General features: G+C 63.5%; 1 protein-coding gene and 2 long non-coding RNA genes across 24 annotated transcripts in view; 2 read left to right on the forward strand and 1 right to left on the reverse strand.

Annotated features, from left to right (window-relative positions):
- Positions 1–13,599, reverse strand: part of PACS2 (phosphofurin acidic cluster sorting protein 2) — a 63,267-nt gene extending 49,668 nt beyond the window's left edge. For 14 of the 22 annotated variants that reach the window (XR_014071581.1, XR_014071577.1, XR_014071578.1 and 11 more), the window contains exon 1: positions 13,293–13,599. Coding sequence is in view for 8 of the 22 variants with exons in the window: in XM_081551169.1 (XP_081407295.1) it covers positions 13,293–13,411 (119 nt within the window). In the remaining 14 variants the exon portion in view is untranslated. Of the gene's footprint in view, positions 1–393; positions 760–9,956; positions 10,047–10,129; positions 10,317–11,344; positions 11,517–13,292 lie in introns of those variants that run through there. The other 8 variants (XR_014071579.1, XM_081551172.1, XM_081551171.1 and 5 more) reach the window with 6 other exon arrangements.
- Positions 796–3,865, forward strand: LOC145530235 (uncharacterized). Its single transcript, XR_014071588.1, has 3 exons — positions 796–1,092; positions 1,542–1,670; positions 3,275–3,865. It is a non-coding gene; the product is annotated as an uncharacterized LOC145530235 (long non-coding RNA).
- Positions 8,639–17,804, forward strand: LOC145530234 (uncharacterized). The gene is made up of 4 exons (XR_014071587.1): positions 8,639–10,614; positions 10,765–10,921; positions 16,303–16,418; positions 17,628–17,804. It is a non-coding gene; the product is annotated as an uncharacterized LOC145530234 (long non-coding RNA).
- The last annotated feature ends 721 nt before the right edge of the window (positions 17,805–18,525 follow it).

Below are 18,525 nucleotides of genomic sequence, written 5' to 3' on the forward strand. Positions count from 1 at the left end.
TCTGGGGACACCGAGTCCAGGCTGCACAGTTCTCAGTGAGACCGCGGAGGCCCAGGCCGCGTGTGCAGATGACCAGTAGCAGTGGGCCCCGCGTCAGGGCCCCGCCTCCCACCTCAGGGCCCCGCCTCCCGCCTCAAGACCCCGCCTCCCACCTCAGGACCCCTGCCTCAGGGCCCCGCCTCCCGTCTCAGGACCCCGCCTCCCACTTCAGGAACCCCGCCTCCCGCCTCAGGGCCCCGCCTCCCGCCTCAGGACCCCGCCTCCCGCCTCAGGACCCCGCCTCCCACCTCAGGGCCCCGCCTCCCGCCTCAGGACCCCGCCTCCCACCTCAGGGCCCCGCCTCCCGCCTCAGGGCCCCGCCTCAGGCCGGCTCCCCGGAGGGGAAGGGGAGACCTTGCCCTGCTGGCTGTGGGGCCGTGGCTGTCTGGGGTGGTCGGGTGGCTCTACGTCAGATGAGAAGGGGTCCGGGAGCCAGAGGGCAGTGGAGGGGGCGCGGGCCTCTCTGACGTCTCACAGAAGCTGGTCCTCACACCCGCCAGGCGCGGGTCCACGCTGGGGGCACACACCCGGGTCCTCCCTGCACACACTGCTGCGGGCCCCTAGGGCACTGGCGCACAGCGGGGCTGCAGACTCTGGGTCCCCCCAAAACCACGTGTTGAAGCCTTACCCCAGCTGACGCTGTCAGGAGGAGGGACTTCTGGAGACGATGAGGGCAGAGGGTGGGGCCCTGGTGAAGGGGGTCAGCGCCCTTGTAGAGGGACCGCAGGGGGCTCCCTCCAGTCACACCATGAGGTCACAACGGAGAGACACACTGTGAACCAACCTCCTGGCGCCATGGTCTTGGGCCTCCAGCCCCCAGAGGCCTGAGAACTAGGGGCCTGGGGTCCAAGCCCCCAGAGGCCTGAGAACTAGGGGCCTGGGGTCCAAGCCCCCAGAGGCCTGAGAACTAGGGGCCTGGGGTCCAAGCCCCCAGAACCCTGAGAACTAGGGGCCTGGGGTCCAAGCCGCACATCAGGGTGCTTCGCTGAGCTGACGGTGGCCATGGGGCCATGAGCCTTCTGGGACGACTTCCCGTCTGCCTCAAGCAGGCAGGTGCGCCCAGGACTGAACTCACTCGGGAGTCAAGACCCCAGCTTGGTGGGGGCGGGGGCGGGGGGTGGTCACAGGGCTGTTATCCAGCAGGACACTGAGCCCGGAACCCATGCTCAGGGCTCCTCTACCCACACCTCCTCCCACCTGTGCCCTGAGGCTCCTGCTGAGACGCCTCCCCCAGGGAGCCCAGGAGGCCCTGGGGGCCCAGCAGTCCCCCACCCGAGAGCTGCGCGCAGCATCCAGTGGGCCCCCGGCAGCCGCCCAGGGGAGTCGGCACAGCCAGGGCTTCCGTTCAGGGGCTCCCTTGGGCCCTGGGGGTGCCCACCTGGCCCTCGCAGGCAGGGCTGGCCCTGGACACCGCAGGGCGCGGCTCCGTCCAGGAAGGGGACTGGAGGCAGAGGAGGAAGCAGGGCGTCCAAGCGGCCCTCAGACGAGAGCTCCTCCGACAGGAGCTGGGCAGACACCGGGTCCCAGGGAGGAGGAAGCAACACCCTGACAGCAAACCGGCAGACAGCCAGACTCAGGAAAGGCACTTCCCAGCAATCAGAGAACACACACGGCCCGCGGGGGAGCCACGGGTAAGCAGCTTATCACAAACACGTCAGAACCGCCAGAGGCGGGCAGACAGAGCCCCAGGGGCCCCCGACCCGGGTGCGAGGCCAGAGCCACAGTCACCTGGGGTGGGGGGGCCTGTGGAGGCCGATCCCTCTGTGAGGAGGGGTCTGGGACCAGGGCGGGGGGGGGCAGGGTCCCACGCTGTAAGGTCCCCACGTGCTCGGAAGGGACCAGCTGGAGAGGAGGGGCGCTGTGGGCCCCCGCCCAGCGGCTAACGGGAGTGTCGGAGGCAGGCGGGGGGGGGGGGGGGGGAGTGTCGGAGGCAGGCGGGGGGCGGCCTGTCCCTGCCGTGACCTGAGCTGGAGCGACGCCCACGCGGTGGGCCCAGGGCCCCACAGACAGTCCACACTGCCCCGCCTCGCCTGGCCCCAGGAGGTGCCACGCTTGCACCTCCACTCAGACCCCCAGCACTGGGCCCGTCGTCAGCCCGTGTGCCCTCCTCAGGCCCCTCCTGGGGCTCCCACTCACCCGGACTCTGCACCTGAGACACTGGGCAAGGTCCTGGCACCCACAGGCCTTCCAGGTCTGAGACACAGACGCCCAGCCCCCAGGTTTCCTGGGTCCCCCCTCCTGCCTAGACCGACACCTCACACCCCCAGCCTTGCTGCATCACTGCTGGGAAGCAGGGCCACCCGAGGAGAGGTCCCCAGGCCCCCTCACTGTCCCCCCACAGGGCCCCCATCACGCCACCCCGTCCCCTCACTGTCCGCCCCAGGGCCCCCATCACGCCACCCCGTCCCCTCACTGTCCCCCCCAGGGCCCCCATCACGCCACCCCGTCCCCTCACTGTCCCCCCCAGGGCCCCCATCACGCCACCCCGTCCCCTCACTGTCCCCCCCAGGGCCCCCATCACGCCACCCCGTCCCCTCACTGTCCCCCCCAGGGCCGCCATCAGAGCACTCTCCCCCTCACTCCCTCTGCCTCACCGGCCCTCCTGGAACCATGGCTGCGGCCCTGCCGTGCGGCACGATCTACCCTCTGGCCCCCGCGGGTCCCGGCGCCCTGGCCCCCTTCTCAGCCACACGCTGCCCTCTGTCTGGGAGGGAGACAGCCTACCAGGGCTGAAGCCAGGCGAGAGCAGGGTCACTGAGGGGGGGCCACCCCAGGCTTGGCCACTTCTCAACCCAGAGCCAGGGTCAGCCCAGGGCCCCCGCTTGCCTGGCATGAAGCCACCACTGTTATCTGCTCGTGGGGCCCACTTCACGGCCCGTCCCCCTCAGAGGGACCCCGGGGCGTGGGGCAGGGGCCCAGCCAGGGCGCTTTCACCCCGAGTTCCCTTGTCCAACCGCAGAGGCCCCCGCCTTGCTCCATGAGCCCGCAGTCTCCCCCGAGACGGGGCGCCAGGTGCGCCAGCTCCCGGGAAATGACCCCGAGAACGCACCGCGGACCGGCAGGCTCACTCTCGACGAGCACAGGCCTCGCTGGTCACCTGGGCAGCAGGTGTGGGGAGGAGCTGCAGGGGCATGTTGCTGGCCCACCTGGACCTCGTGCAGCCACCAAGAAGCCCTCGGGCCGAGCGCGGGCTCTGTGGTGACCAGAAGGCTCTGGCTGCTCCTCTGCCCCACAGTGGTCCCCAGGAGTTGCCCAGGCCCCGGGGGTCTGCATCACAGAGGCCCAGCCGGAGGGGCCGCACGTCCTGGACTCCCCTGGAGGCCAAGCATCCCTCCTGGACCACCAGCCAACCCGGCCCCAGGACGTCCAGACGCCGGGGGCAGACCTCGAATGTCGATGGAGTTGCCACGCCAGCCACAGGGGCGTGGAGGAGGAGAGGGTCGCGTTGGAGCCAGGGGGGCCCCACCAACCACGGCCCCTCCCAGAAGCCTGGCCGGCACCCCACCGCTCTGCAGCCTCACACAGGCCCAGCGCCACAGCCGCCTGACCGGGGTGGGGCGAGGTCAGCCTGCAGATCCCCAGGCCAAGCCCTGGAGGAGCCCGCTGCACTGAGCCTCACTGAACCGTCACCACCGGGGTGGGGGGCGCCTGCATGCTATGTCCCGGCTTCCTGAGGTCCCGGCCCACGAGGCCCTGGGTCCCGCGAACCAGACACCCTCTCTCTGAGGTCAGTGCCGGGCACACCCGGGGCTGCATCGCTCCCTGAGGAAGACTCTGCCTTCGCTCTCCTCTGAAAGGGAACTGGAAAGGGCTCTCCTCAAAGGTCTGACCGGACACGTCTCCTCTTTATTCCCAACGCAAATAACCTAACGGGAAACCCCACTGGGCCCCCCAAGGAGCCGTTTCCAGTAGGAAGGCCTGGCAGGCCGACGTAGCCGCCCACCTGCCTGTGTGCGGCTCCAGAGCCTCCTCCACGTGAGGACAGCGGCTCTGGCAGGGTGCCCTAGCCCCCAGCGACCGTCCCAAGCAGCAACTGGTGTGGCCTCTGCAGATGGAGCACTGGCTGTCCGCTGAGCCAGGCCCAAGGCCCTGGGGAGGGCGGCCGGCCTTCTCTCGGGGGAGCTGGTGCCCAGGAGGAAGCTGTGAAAGCGGACAGAGGTTAGGAAAAGCCTGACTCAGCGTGGGTTCCCTATGGACTCACTCCTCTGACTACAGAGGCGGGGGGAGGGTCCTCCCTCTGTGCCAACTTCTCCCCTAGAACGGCCTTCACCATCACCCCAAGGCTGGCATGACACTGCAGCTGTGATGACCCCAGCGCGGCCCCGCAGGCTCAGCTGCAGCAGCCCCCCCAACTCAGTCACTCACTCACAGACCCCTGAGGCCTCCCATGGCACCCCCACCCCGGGCAGGCCTCGGCCGGCAGTAACAGGCCCAGACACCTTCCTGCCGTCTCAGGCCATCACCGCCGGACCCTCGGCCTTTCCCGAGCCCCGGCTCTGGGAAGCCTCCCGGGGGCTCATTCTGAGAGGAGCCCCTGCCCCCGCCAGCTGCCAGGAGAGCCCCACCCCACCGTCACTCCTCTGGGGGTGCCATCTGGTGCACGCCCTGGTACTGCGTGGACAAGCACGGTATTTGTAAACGCGCTCCACACACAGCTCATCTCCCACCAGAGCCGGGGCAGCGGGAGGGCACACGGTTCAGGGTGGTAACTGTGGTTCTCCATTAACCTGCCAAAGCGTGACAGCCCTTAAATCATGTCGTAACCGGATGGAGCAGAACGTCTGGAGCCCAAGCTGAGGCCCTGGAATGCAAACTGTGACGGAAAAGCCCATCCTATCCCTTTGCATGCAAAGGCAGAAAGGTCCGGACTGGCCACCCCAACAGAAGACCCGGCACCATCGCCACGAGGGCGGCTGCAGGCTCCAGTAAGGGACAGGGCCGAGGTCCCAGCTGGTGAGGGCCCACGGCTCCTCACTAAGGGCCTCCCTGTGGGGGCATCACCCCTGTCCGGATGGGGACGCGTGCCCCACAGACAAAACAGGCGGGGACAAAGGAGCCCAGCGCCAACAGGAGGCGACACGCGGCTATTCAGGTGGCTTGGGGCAGAGGCAGCCAGAACCCAGGCCACGGACGGTCACGGCCACGTCTGGGCCAAGGGCAGTGCCCCCGAGGGCACCCCCCCACCCCTGCCTACAGAGCTCTGCCTTCGGGGGCAGCGACACCCAAGCCCACATAGCTCTTCTCAAGCCTCGTGCGCTCACAGGGCTGCCCGTGCTGGGGGGAGATCACCCCACAGATGCTGGAAACAGAGCCGCGCTGGGAGACCGGACACGTGCGGCCGCTCAGCTGAGAGAGAGAGCAGGCGTGTCTGCTCGAGCAGAGGAGCCCAGGTCAGGTGCCTCACAACGCCCCCGGGCGCCCCACTCTGTGCCGACCACTGGGGGCCCTCGCTGCTGGAGACCTGAGCCCCTCCTGCAGACGTCGCCTGTCCCAGCCCCTCCGCCGCCTCCCCATGCCCCGCCCGTGGGACAAAGGTGCAGGCCACCAGGACCGCCCCTCCTGAGAACGGAGCTGGGGGCTGCCCCGCAGCAGGGAGGCGTCGTGGCCTGGCTGGGAGAGGAGGGAAGGCCAGTGGGGCAGCGAGGACCGGCCAGCTGCCACGGGCCTGACAGGAAGAAGGGCAGACACGCCCCGTGTACAGCGTCCCCATCTCCATGTAGGTCCAGGTGCCGCCAGGACCCAAGCTGGCCTGACAGTGCAGGAGACCCTGAGCCTCGGCCTTGACCTCCACGGGGGAGAAAGACCAGGCCAGCAGAGTGGCTGCTGCGTGCCCACTGCGCGGAGGGCCTCCCCGAGGACACACACCCCTCACCCCGTGGGCACAGCAGCGGGCAGGGGCCACATGCAGCACACATAGCTTCACTATAAACCCCGTCCCGCAGGCAGGGGGGTCCTCGCGACGCGTCCCAGCCCTCCGCCAAGCCCCCCGGCCGGGGCCGCGTCCAAGACGCCCCCCCTGGCCCCCGGTAGCAGGGGACTCAGCTTCCAGAGACACCTGCGCTATTTTGAGGCCACTCTCAGCCACTGTCAAGCACCAGGCACAGGCACTGGGAGGAGCCAGCAGCTCACGCACTCACCGCCCTCCATATCCTGGAGCCCAAAATACCCAGCACCAGCAGGAACAACTGTGAGCCAGTTCCCACCGAGGCCGGAAGCCCAGGGGCCGGACTGGAATGTCTGACGGGACCAGGCCGTGCCCGCAAGGGCCACGCCGGACAGGAGGGGTCTGCAGGGCAACGGTGCCAGGACACGGCCTCAGAGGGCCCCCGTCCCGCTGCCCACTGCCCGCCTGCCCGAGCACCCCTACCTTGGCAGCCACAGGTCATTCCGGCCACAGCAAGTGACGCTCAGGCTCCCGAGGGATCCCCAAGACCTGATCCGGATGCCTCTGTGTGCAAAGCCCCCCGACTCTCCAGACTGCTCTCTAGGGCAGCCCCCTGGCCCCACCCACCCGAACCGAGGCCCCCTAACCCACCCTCCTGGGGCATGGAGCTGGGGGGAGGGGGAGCCGGGGTTGGTGCCCGGATCCTGGGAAGATAGGAAGGGCAGTGTGCCCATGAGCGGGGCCCATGCAGCTGACTGCCTGTCACGAAGCATCATAGGAGATGCCACCTGCCCCAAGCAGCCGCTTCCTTCCACACTCACCCTCAAAAGCAGGACTTCACAGCACTGAGCCCACCTTGCTACCTGCCAGGGGAGCAGCCCACCGCCCAGGTGTGCACCGGGGCCTGGCACTGCCATCATGGGGGCAGGAAAGGCGTTGACTGCAGCAAGGGGCCAGGCCTCCCCCTGAGACCCCGGTCTGCACGCCTAGATGGCTGAGGTCAGATGCCCTGGCCTCTCCCTCAGTGCAGCTCTCACCTCGAGACCCGCAGAAGCCCAGCCCACTCTCAACCCCGCCCTGTCCTCCCCGCCCCACCCACATCCAACCCCCTCAGCCTCCAGCTAAACCCATGCCCACCAAACAGATCCACGGCCTCCCCAGAACTCCAAACATGGCCTCGTGCTCAGCCACAGGCACCTGCCCAGTGCCGCTCCACCACGGCTCTGCCCGCGGCAGGGACTGCCCCTCCCACCTGCTCGCAGGCCCTCCTGCAGGCTGGGGTGCCGTGCGTGCGGCACATGTCTCCGCAGGGAGGAGGGCTGAGGACTGGCTGCTGAAACAGGGAGGAGCAGGGCCTGCCCAGCAGCCAGTCTGCGATGCCAGAGGAAAGGGCGACCACACACCCACCAGGTCTAGAGGCAAGGAAAGAGCCAGGAAGAGGAGAGGGCCTGAGGACTTCCCGGGGCTCGTGAGAACCACCCACCCAGAGCCCAGTGACCCCAACTCAGGAAAACCACCCACCCAGAGCCCAGAGCCCAGTGACCCCAACTCATGAGAACCACCCACCCAGAGCTGAGCCCAGTGACCCCAACTCAGGCACACAAGAGAAACCCTGTCCCAGACCCCACAGAGGTGACCGCAGAGCCACCAGGGAGAAAGGACAGACCTTCAAGCCAGTCACACCTGACTGACACTGACCTCACGAGAGCCAAACAGAGAGCCAAGTTGGGGAGATGCCGCCCAGGACCCCACAACCAGCTGGACACCCTCTAGGACAACGGTAAACATCTCAGATACACTGAGAGACCAATGAGTCATCTGCAGATCCTCACTAAAGAAAAGCCTAAAGATGCATTTTCAGACAGAAGGAGGATTCCCTGGTAGCTCAGCTGGTAAAGAATTGGCCTGCAATTCAGGAGACCCCGGTTCTATTCCTGGGTCGGGAAGATCCCCTGGAGAAGGGATAGGCTACCCACTCCAGTGTTCTTGGGCTTCCCTTGTGGCTCAACTTGTAAAGAATCCGCCTGCAATGCGGGAGACCTGGGTTTGATCCCTGGGTTGGGAAGATCCCCTGGAGAAGGGAAAGGGTACCCACTCCCGTATTCTGGCCTGGAGAAGTCCATGGGCTGCAGAGTCCATGGGTCGCAAAGAGTCAGACACAACTGAGCGACTTTCTCTTGTCACTTCTGAGATGCAAAAAGAATAAAACAAATGGTGAGTTTTGAGATTAATCAAGTATTAACAATAGAAAGTAATAACAATAATCTCACATGGGCTTAAAAAGAATGTTAAAACACTCTAAACAGAAGCATGTACACACGACAGTGACAGTCAGAACACTGTGGCCTGAGGCCCCTCCGTGTTCAGGAAAGAGCTCACAGTCAACTCTGAAACACAACAGCAAGCGTGCAATTTACATGGTAACCACTGAAGATAGGAAATAGGGACAAGTTTCAAACTAATAAGAAATGGAATAAGAGAAAACCCATGCACTAAGGTACAAGGAAAGAAACTTAGGGAAAAAAAGGAAAATAATAAGAACAAAAATAAAGCGGTAAGTATGAACCCAACTATCAGTAATTTAGACAAGTGACAACGTACTGAATGTCCTGGTTAAAACTACAGATCGTCAGATTAACTGAAAACGAAATCTAGATGGTGCCAAATAAAAAACACACAGCCAACGTGTGAGGGCACAGGCAAGCTTAAAGAAACAAGCCAGGAAAAGATACAGCAGGCAAATATATCCAACAGACAGCTGAGAGCTCACTGTTACCAAGTCTGTCAGGAGGAAAAGCTCCGGCTGGGTGAGCAGTCAGACCTGAGCCCTCAGGGCCTGTGATTCCACATGCGTGTTGACCTGAGGACAGAGCTCCAGGGGAAACAGCCAACCCCGCTCCAGGCTAGGAGACTCTTACTGCTTCCCAAGTAGACAAGAAAGGTAACAAGCCGGAAGACACTATAAGCCAAGCATGACCCAAAGGGACAGGTATCAAACAAGGTACCACCAAGTGCCAAACACACAGCCCTTTTCAGGACAAGCAGAACATGTATGAACACTGGCTTCAAACAGAGCACCAGAGCAAGTCATAAAACATCCTAAGGGCCTGGTGTCATACTGACCACCCTCTGTGACCACAACACAACTAAGTTAGAAACAATGAAAAAAGAAGAGATGAAATCAACAGTGGAAAAATAACTAAGAGAAAAAAGTTTGAATATGAAGAAACTTTGACACATCACACCATGCTAAACAAAGAAAAATGAAAAATTTTTAAAAAGATTTTAAACTCAACAACTCTTAAGTATAAAAGCTTGTGAAATGCAGTCAAAACATTACTTATTTTGCAGCTTTAAAATCTCACAAGAGGGACTTCCCTGGTTATCCAGTTAAGAATCCACCTACCAATGCAGGGGACACAGGTTTGATCTCTGGTCTGGCAAGATGTCACATGCCGCGGGGCACCCAAGCCTGAGCAGCACAGCTACTGCACCCGCGAGCCGCGCTGCAGAGGGGCCCGCGCCCTGACGAGGGGAAGCCCGCAGGGTGACGAGGACCCAGCGCAGCCAAAGGCAAGTAAATACACGAGTAATTAAAAAACTGAACCCGGAAGGAAAGGAGGGAAAAAAGGAACTATGTATGTACCTTAAGAGATCAGAACAGGTACATGTAACAAAAATAAAGAGCATAAACGGAAAGGAAGATAGAATACTCATTAAAAAAAAAAAAACCAATGAACCCTTGGTGAGCTAGATCAGCGTGTGGATGCCCACCCGCACGGTCAACGGAAGGAATCAGAAGGGGACAGCTCTACGGGTCCTGCAGGTATTTTTTAGAAAAAGAATATTAAGAACAACTTTTTGCCAACAAACTTGAAAATCAGGAGAAAATGGACAAATTCACAGAAAAATGTATTTCTAAAGCTAACTGAAAGGCAGGGATGGGGGTCCTACAACCATTAAACCAGTCGAGTCAGCAGTTACCCCTGCCCCAAAGCAACCTGGAGTCAGGTCCCCTGACCGGCGATCTCACCATCGCCCGGAAGTCCAGGGAACAAACAGCTGCTGCTTCACACAGACATGGGGTGGGGCAGCTCACTCTGCAGTATCTCAGCATCAAAACCTGATAAGGGCAGTGGATGAGCCGATTACAAACCCCAGACAGAGATGCGAAGTCCTGAGCAAAGTCTGATCCCATCTACCTACCTGCAGGAAGGGGACCAGGGCACCAACACGCTGGTATGTTCCCAAGAGGGAAAGGCAGGTTTAACGCTGGAAGATCCACATCAGCAGGGAAACGAGAGCACTCAGAGTCTGATCACACCCAGTGCCCGCGCACTACGAGCGTCCAGCGCACCCCCGAGGAGAAACCCCAGCGCAGCCTCCAAAGTGGCTGAAATTGAAAAGACGGGGAACACATGACCTGCACAGAACAACACCTGGGGCGCATCGCCCACAGGGCGGCCATGTCCCAGCAACCGACACTCATCCTGCCGGCGGCGGACCCAGCACGCGGACGCCAAAGCTTATCCCAAGCTTACGTTCCAGCTGCAGCCCCTTCCGGAGAGTGAGCCAGGCAGAGGATACCGACAGGAGGGTGCACAGGAACGTGAGCGCCTAGTAAGCTTGCAAAGAGACGTCTGACCCTGTGACGTTAATTCATAAACCTCAACAGGACGGAAAACTAGGGGGTGAGTGCAAGGGTTCAAAATGCCCCAGACCCCACTGAAGCGGGTGGGGGGGGTGCAGCAGGAGGCTGCTCAGGGAATCCCCGGAGGGGGCGGGGACACCGGACAGCAGGACTGGGGGTCACCGCAGGGGGTGTGGTCTGTTTCCTCAAGGAAATCCAGGAAACCGAGCCTGCCTCTGTTACAGCCCCGCGGGCCTGGCACCAGCTCCAGGGAAGAAGAGAGAGCTCTCCCAACAGCCCCGGGGAGGACAGACCACAGGACAAGACCAAGGCCAACTTGGGTGGCATCATGGCCTTGCAGAGAAGAGGTTGGTTTCAACACAGCGTTGAAAAGGAATTGCTAGCCCTTAAACACCCACTGAGGCTCAAGTCAGGGGATAAAACAGGAGAAAAAAACTGGCAAGATAGATGAACAAGAATTTCGCTGACGGGGAAGGAAGTACAAGTGGCCTACATCAGTAATCAGAGAAATTCAAATTAAAACCGCAATACCATTTCACACCCACCAGACTGGCAATGATTAAAAGTCAGCCAGCGTTGGCAAGAATGCAGAGCAGTGGGGACGCCAGTAGGGGTGAGCTGGCACAGCCGCTCCGGGAAGCCTCCTGGTAGTAACACCAAGCACACGCCCCCCCCCCAACGCTACTGCCAATACGAGAATGCCCAGGGGTGGGTTCGTCACTAGTCCAACCCAGGGCCAGCCACAGTGCCCAGACAAAGCAAAGACGTACCGCTGTCTCACGGGGACCAGCATGCACCCATAGCCGTCAGCTCCAGAGGTTAGAGCCAGGAGTGCGCGCCGAGCACGAGGACAGAGCGGTGCCTCTGCACCAAGTCTCCAAACAGGGAGGGTGGGCAGCCTGCCTGGGGGCCTGCTCCGCGGTACAGTGGGGCCAGCAGCACCTGTGGGGAGGGCCGTGCAGGGACGGGCAGGGGCACTCTGCGCCCGCCCACCCCACGGTCGCTGGGCCCCAAGCCCACAGAACCTGCCTGCCCTGCCCCCCGTGTCGCCCCCCCCCCGGCAGAGCTGTGGAACCCGGACCCCTGGCACTGCCTAGCCCCCGCCCCCCCACCCCTCGCACACACACACCAGGGTGGGCGTCCTAGACCAGCTCCATGCCCCAACCCCGCCGCCTCCCCCACCGCCCTCTGGTTAAAACCTCAGTGGTCCTTTCAGAGCCCCAGGAGGCTGCTGAAAGGTGCAGAAAAGGCAGGCTGCACTCTTAGCTCTAGGGAGAGAGAGAGGGTGTAAGTATTCACCAGGAGGGGAGCAACTGTGCCCCCAGGGAGAGCAAGAGGTCTGGCAGGGGCGGGGTGCTGACGATGACGGGGTGGCAGAGAGAAGGAGCATGGAGGGGGGTCCATCATGACCCGACACTGGGCTCAATGCCAAGACGGGAGGGAGGAGACCAGGCTTGGGCAGGTGAGACCTCCCAGAGAGGAGGCAAGCAGGCAGACGTCCTGCGAACACCCCACCCTCCCAGAGCCCCAGAGAGGCCGGGGAGCACCAAGTCTTCCACTGGGCACGGCCACACCCTGAGCTGCGGGCCCCGCACTTGGGAGGGCAGCCGGCACCTCTGCGTGCCCAGCACCTGCCCTGCACACTTGTTGAAGGCGCCGCGGCAGAGCGCGCCCACTCTGCACACACGGCCACGTCCTCCAGTCCCGCCGAGAGGTCTCCCCAGGGAGAGCTCTTCCTGGCTCCCAGCCCGCGGCCCTCGTGGCCTGGTGTCCACTGCAGAACCAGACCCTGGTGTGAGTCTGTCTCTCTCCCCCTCAGCCTGGGAGCTTCCTCAGGAAGCACCACTGATTGGGAAGAAATCTGCAGAGCTTCCAGCTGGCAGGAGAAGCAGGGTCTGGCCACAGCGCTGCCCCGTGGGTGAGCCTCGTCCAGCTGTACAGCTGGGGACAGGGCGCTTCCCCACCAAGTGAAGAGGGCAGCGTCTCTGGCGATGGCATGATGCAAGGAGCAGTGTTTATGCCCAGGGAAGTCCCCAAATTACAAAGCACAGTGCAAACAGAGAAAGGGCGGACACTCCAGCCAGCAGGACAGACGGGTAGGGCCAGACCCTCAGAAGGACGAAGGACGAAGCAGTACAGCTGTGGTCCCAGATATGTGTGTCCTCTGGACACTGCGTGCCCCGAGAGTGACTCCCAGGCCACCCAGGCGTGACAGTGTGGCCGGACGCAAAAGGAAATCTATGGTACCCGGTGGAGAGAGGAGACACCACACCCTAAGTCAACTCCACCGGCACCGCACGGGTAGGCAGGTGCAAGGATGCAGGACGAGCGTGAGCCAGGTGAGCGTTCGCGAGAGCCCCGGGGACCGCGGGGCCTGAGAGAGCCGGCGCCGCTTCCTCGGCTGCACTGGACCGAGACCTCGGGGACCATCCACGCGTCTGGGCTCGCGTGCAGAGAAGGCGCGCGCCCGACGTGGGGCGCCAAGGCCACGGCCCGGGGTGGGGATCCCGGAGCAGACGGCCCCCGGAGCAGGCCCCCGGTGGGGGTCCCGGGGTGGACGGTCCCGGTGCACGGCCCGGGGAGGGGCCCGGGCGCGAGGTCCCCGGAGGCCCGGCGGGGGTGCAGGCCCGGGCGGGGGCCCGGGCGCGAGGTCCCCGGGGGCCGGTCCCCGGGGCCGGCAGGTGCGCGCGGGAACAAAGCGGCGGGCGGGCGGCGTACCTGGGCACGCAGCTGGGGCTGGAGCCGTCCACCTCCCAGGTGGCGAACAGGTTCATGGGCACTGGCGTGTTGAGCGCGGCGGGCGCGCCGGCCAGGCCCAGGCGGCCCCGCTCGGCCATGGCGCCGGCCCCCGCCGCTCCCTCGGCGGCCTGGGCTGCGGCCGGGCCGCGGACGCGCGGCGGGCGGGCGGGCGGGCCGGGCGCGCGGAGGGCGGCGGCGCGGTCACATGGCTGCCGGGCGGCGGGGCCGGCCGGGCGGGCGTCGGACAGGCCCGCGGGCGGCGACCAGGCTGCGGCCGCCCCGCCCCGCCCCGCGCGCGCGCGCGCGCGCCCGGCCGCCCCGCGCACCCGCCCCCCGCCGCGCCGCCGCCGCCCATTGGCTGGGCGGGCGCGCGCTCGCCGACTCGCGCCCAATCACGGCGCGCGGAGGGCTCACCGGAAGTGAGGTTCGCGCGCCCCCTCCCGCCGGCGGCCCGGGAGGCGCCCCCGCCCGCGGCCCGCGGGAGCGCGCCCCCGCGCCTGCGCACAGGCCCCGCCCAGAGCGCCGCGCCCCGCCCCCCGGGAGAGGCAGGGAGGGGCCGGAGAGACCCCCGGGTCCGCCCGCGACCCTGTGCCCCGCCGCCCTCGCCCCGGCCTCCGCGAGCCCCCGCCCCCCAGTGCTACGCATCCCTGAGTCTGCCCGCTCCCACGCGCTCCCCGCGTCCCCTGACGCCCCCCTTCCCCTGCCGTGCCCCGTGTCCTCGGCCCCGACTGCCTGGAGCACCCGCCGGGCCCCCGCGGCCCTGGAGTCCTCCGGAGGCTCGCCCACCCCGCGAACCCGCCTTGTACCCCCGGCGTCCCCTCGCGCCCTCCCCCCGCCCCGACTTCCCCGGCGGATCGCCTGGGCGGGACGTGGAGCCGGAGCCCCGGGATTGAGGGGCCAGCCGCATCGCCCTCCCCCACCCCGAGCTCCTGCCCGCGGGCGCACTGGGGCGCCCGGGGCTGGGTGTGCTCCTCCACAAATCCCCTCTGGAGTGTCCTCTTTCTGTCTCAGCCTCCTCATTATCCAGCAGTGCCCTTTCTGCGGTTTTTACAGATGACGCTGGAGAGCAAATGTCTGGGAGCAGAGGCGGGCCTTGGTGTGGGGCTCCCAGTGACCTCGGGGACCCAGACAAGGAGGCAGTGACCAGAGCTGCCCACTGGGCCAACGGGGCAGCGGAGGTCAGGAAAGGTCCTCGAAAAGAGCATCTCGTTTTGGGGGCCCCAGGAGGGGTTCCCTCCCCCTCCTCTTGGCCGTGGTCCTGGTCAGTCACCAGATCCTGCTGCTGAGATTTAGGAAAAGCCGTTCTGGCATCTCTTCTGCTTCTTTGTAGCCACAGTGTGCACAGCTGCTTTCGTCCCTGCTCCTGTCTGTGTCTCCTTGTCTATTGAAACAGGCCCAGCCCCAGCAAACCGACTTGCCCTTGGGTTTTACCCTCCAGTGCCCCTGTCAGCTCTTTCTCCTGCAGCGGGCCCCACGCTGGCTCCCCCCCTTTTTAAGAGCTCGCCTCCAGCTCTGACTGCCTCTCTGGAGCTGCAAACAGCTGTGGCTGCTTAAAGCCGGGGTGGCACTTCGGAGAGAACAAGAGAACCCGTGTTCCCCACATGTTCCTGCGCCTTTGGTGGGGTGCAGCTGAGAGCCACGCGGGGCTGTCTGTCCTTGGCCGGCTGACTGGGTATTGTCTTACATCGCAGCTCCTGCCAGGCGGAGTGCCTGCGGGTCTCATACCTCCGAAGTGGGGGAGGGGACGTCCAGAGACCGCGTGGCAGCCCCCTGTGAGGACAGGGGCCCGTTGACCTCAGTGCTCAGCCTGCGGTGGTCCCAGGCAGTGAGAGGTGCAGTGGCCTGAGATGAAGGGGCCACCTGACACTTTGTCTGTGTGCACTGACATCTCACCCAGGAGAGGGCTATACCCGGGGGTCAAGTGAGGAAATGTGGGGTGACTAAGCCATAGATGAGGGGGCTAAATACCAGCTGTGCCCTGCGTCTGTACCGGGCACTACTGTGAGCCCTTCATGGGCCCAACAGCTCTGTCCCATCCCCATTTTACAGATGGGGACACTGAGGCACACGTGGTTATGCAGTCCCTGGTGGGAGGAGCCAGGGTGTGGGTTCACACAGTCTGGTCCCGAGCTGCCCTGATAGCCATGTCATGGAAATGCTTCAGGCCTCCTGCGAGGTAGGGAGGCGGAGACTAGAAGGGTGCTGTGCGGTCTGTCTCCGTGGCTCTGTTTACGTTTTGTTTGTAAGTGGTGGGACCATATGGACCCCAAAATGGTGGTGGTGGTGGTGTGGTGAAGTGGACACCTCACTTTGGGGTCAGAGTCACTTCCTTGTCAGAACCTGCCCCAGGTATCCATTCCCTGTGTCCGAAAATGACTGGACTGTGTGCCGCGGGGTGAGTGCCCCAAGGCTGGGAGGGCGCCCCTCAGGATGGCGCAGCCTGACACACTCCCCGCCCCCGACACACACTGATGCTTGCAGCACCGCTCTCCTTTTGGATGGCTGTTTCTGTAAAACAGGAACTTGGCTAAAGAGGAACCTCTCTGGACAACTGGGGTGGCGTTGCTCGGGAGGAAGCTGGAGGACGTGGTTGTCCAGAGCACTGAGGTCCCAGGAGGGCACCCTGAAACCCTGTGCTGAGACCCTGACTCTGCGCCACCTGCCTGCCAAGGTTTTCAAACGCGTTAAGGCCTCGGCTTTCCAAATGGGCACTAGGACGCCCGCAGGCTGGAAGCCCCGATGCAGGAAGACGAGACCAGGTAGCAGCTGGTAGTCGCCTTCCTGTGATCCCACCCACCGGGGGGCCCTGCACCGGCCAGTCCCGGCTCTCGCTTTTCTATGGGACCCTCTGGGCCTCTGGCTCTTGAAAACTCATCCCTCAGTTCACTCTGAGTTAAAATGAATAGCCCCAGGCGTGGGAGGCCTCGCGGCCTCTGCCGGTCAGAAGCTCCCCTCCGAGTGCCGACCTCGCTGGGTTCCTCTCCCGCAGGAGCCGCGGGGCGCGTCTTCTCGCACCTGGAGCGCTGCAAACCCGGGAGCGCAGACTCGGAGGAGGCGGGCGTGCTCCTCGGCCTTGTGGTCTTTGGAGTGGCTCCAGCCAGTCAGGTGAGCGGCCAGCGCCTCCTGCAGGACCCAGGCACCTGCTCAGCTGGATGGCTCCCTCCTGCTCCAATCCGCAGCTTGGTGGCATCTCCTCTCCCCGGGCGGTGCTGGGAAGCCGCTCACAGAGGAACAAGACCCTGGCCGGCCCAAGCTCCGGGCAGAACCCCTGGACGCGACCTGTGTCCCGCCCAGGCCTGTGGGTGGAAGTCATGCTGGGGCTGAGGCACCATGGCCGGGTAGGATGGAAACTGCACAGCAGGCCAGGCCGAGGACAAGGACGGCCAGTGAGGCGCGACCTCAGCCCGCAGGGCCGGGGTGCTGGGAACGCTGAAGGGGAGGCCTGTCGGAGGTGCTCCAGGCAGGTGGGACGGCCCCTACCTGGCCCAAGAGCCGCAGGGGCGGTGGACTCAGCTCGAGGGCAGCCCTGGCACTGCAGCTGTTGATATCAACATAGGGGTAGAGACTCAGACACAAGATGTCCACCCCGGCTGAGCTTCATGAGCCAGGGTGGCGCCCAGCATCTATCCCCTGAGTTGTTGTTTTTCAGTCGCTCAGTCATGTCTGACTCTTTCCGACCCCATGAACTGCCACGCTTTCCTGTCCTTCACCATCTCCCAGAGTTTGCTCATACTCATGTTCATTGAGTCTGTGATGCTATCTCACCATCGGGACAGATGATTATAGATGCAATGCAGGAGACCTGGGTTTGATCCCTGGGTTGGGAAGATCTCCTGGAGAAGGGAATGGCAACCCACTCCAGTATTCTTGCCTGGAAAATCCAATGGATGGAGGACCCTGGCGGGCTACACCCATGGGGTCGCAAAGAGTCGGACACAACTGGGCAACTAAGCATGCATAAGCCTTCTGTGATTTGGATATAGTACAACCTGTTTACGTCGGTATCCATTTAGGGTGGGGGTTTAGACCAACATCATGTATGTGGAAAAGCATTAGTGGCAACCCATTAAAGTGGTCAGATTAGTCCTTAAGACGTTCGTAAGAGCTCCTGTTGTAGAGGAAGGAGGCAGTTGTGCCGCCATTATTAACAGAATGTGGTTGTATCCTGAGAAAATGTGACAGCAGAGCCGGGAAAAGCGCTGCAACTCAGCAGAACCGAGGCTGTTACAGGCTGTAGGATGTAGAGGTGTTTGTTGTTCATCCCCAGAAACAGCAAGCAGTAAAATGACGTGAATCTCTCCTCTCCTCTCCCAGAGGGACAGACCTCTGACTGTGGCTGGGCATGGGACCCCCAGAGGAGAGGCCCCATTTCCCTGCCTTCCAGAAGACGTGAGGAGCGTGCGGCTCAGCTGCGGGCCTCCAGGCTGTGGACTGGTACCTCCTGTCGGATCAGCAGCAGCATTAGATTAGAAATAAAGAGCATGATAAGTGCATAATGCGCTTGAGTCGTCCAGAAAGCATCCCTGCTCGTCCTGGTCTGTGGAAAAACTGGTTTCCACAAAATCGGTCCCTGGTGCCTGAGAGATTGGGGCCTGCTGCTCTAAAGGCGTATCTGCGTGTGTGGGCCGCGATGCCGGGGAGAGTCTTCTTTGGGAGGGGCTCATCAAGTGCTCCCCACAAATGGACAGGCCCCGGATGGTCACTGCAGGGACCTACAGGTAATTTTGTGTCCACCCGACTGGCCACGGGGGCCCAGATTAAGCAGTTTCTGGGTCTGTGTGAGGGGGTTTCTGGTGAGCTCACCAGCGGAATGGCCCAGTCTGCGAACCGCAGTTCATGGGACTTCTCAGCCTCTGTCATCACAGGAGCCGAGTCCTCGCAGTAAACCTCCCTGGGGGTGCACATGCCCCTCGTCTGTGTCTCTGGAGACCTCTGACTACTACAGAGGTTAAAGTTCAACTGGAAGAGCAAACACGAGGTGGCACCCGAGACGCCGTCCTGGGTCTTCTCACTCGGAAGGCGCGGTGGCTCCAGTGGCCGCTCCGCCCTGTCGTGGGTCAGCCACAGGGGCGGGTGTAACCCTGGGAGCTGCTGCCCAGATGGCACAGGAGAGGAGGGCCAGGCTGCGGTCCCCACGACTAGCAGGCTTCGGGAGGAGAGGTTAGAGGGGAACCCAGTATTTCAGGGTCTCGTGTGATGGCCGTGAGCAGAG

The sequence above is a fragment of the Giraffa tippelskirchi genome, chromosome 12 (genome assembly GCF_054371585.1).
Source record: "Giraffa tippelskirchi isolate mGirTip1 chromosome 12, T2T-mGirTip1v1.2.pri, whole genome shotgun sequence".
Taxonomy (NCBI): domain Eukaryota; kingdom Metazoa; phylum Chordata; class Mammalia; order Artiodactyla; family Giraffidae; genus Giraffa; species Giraffa tippelskirchi.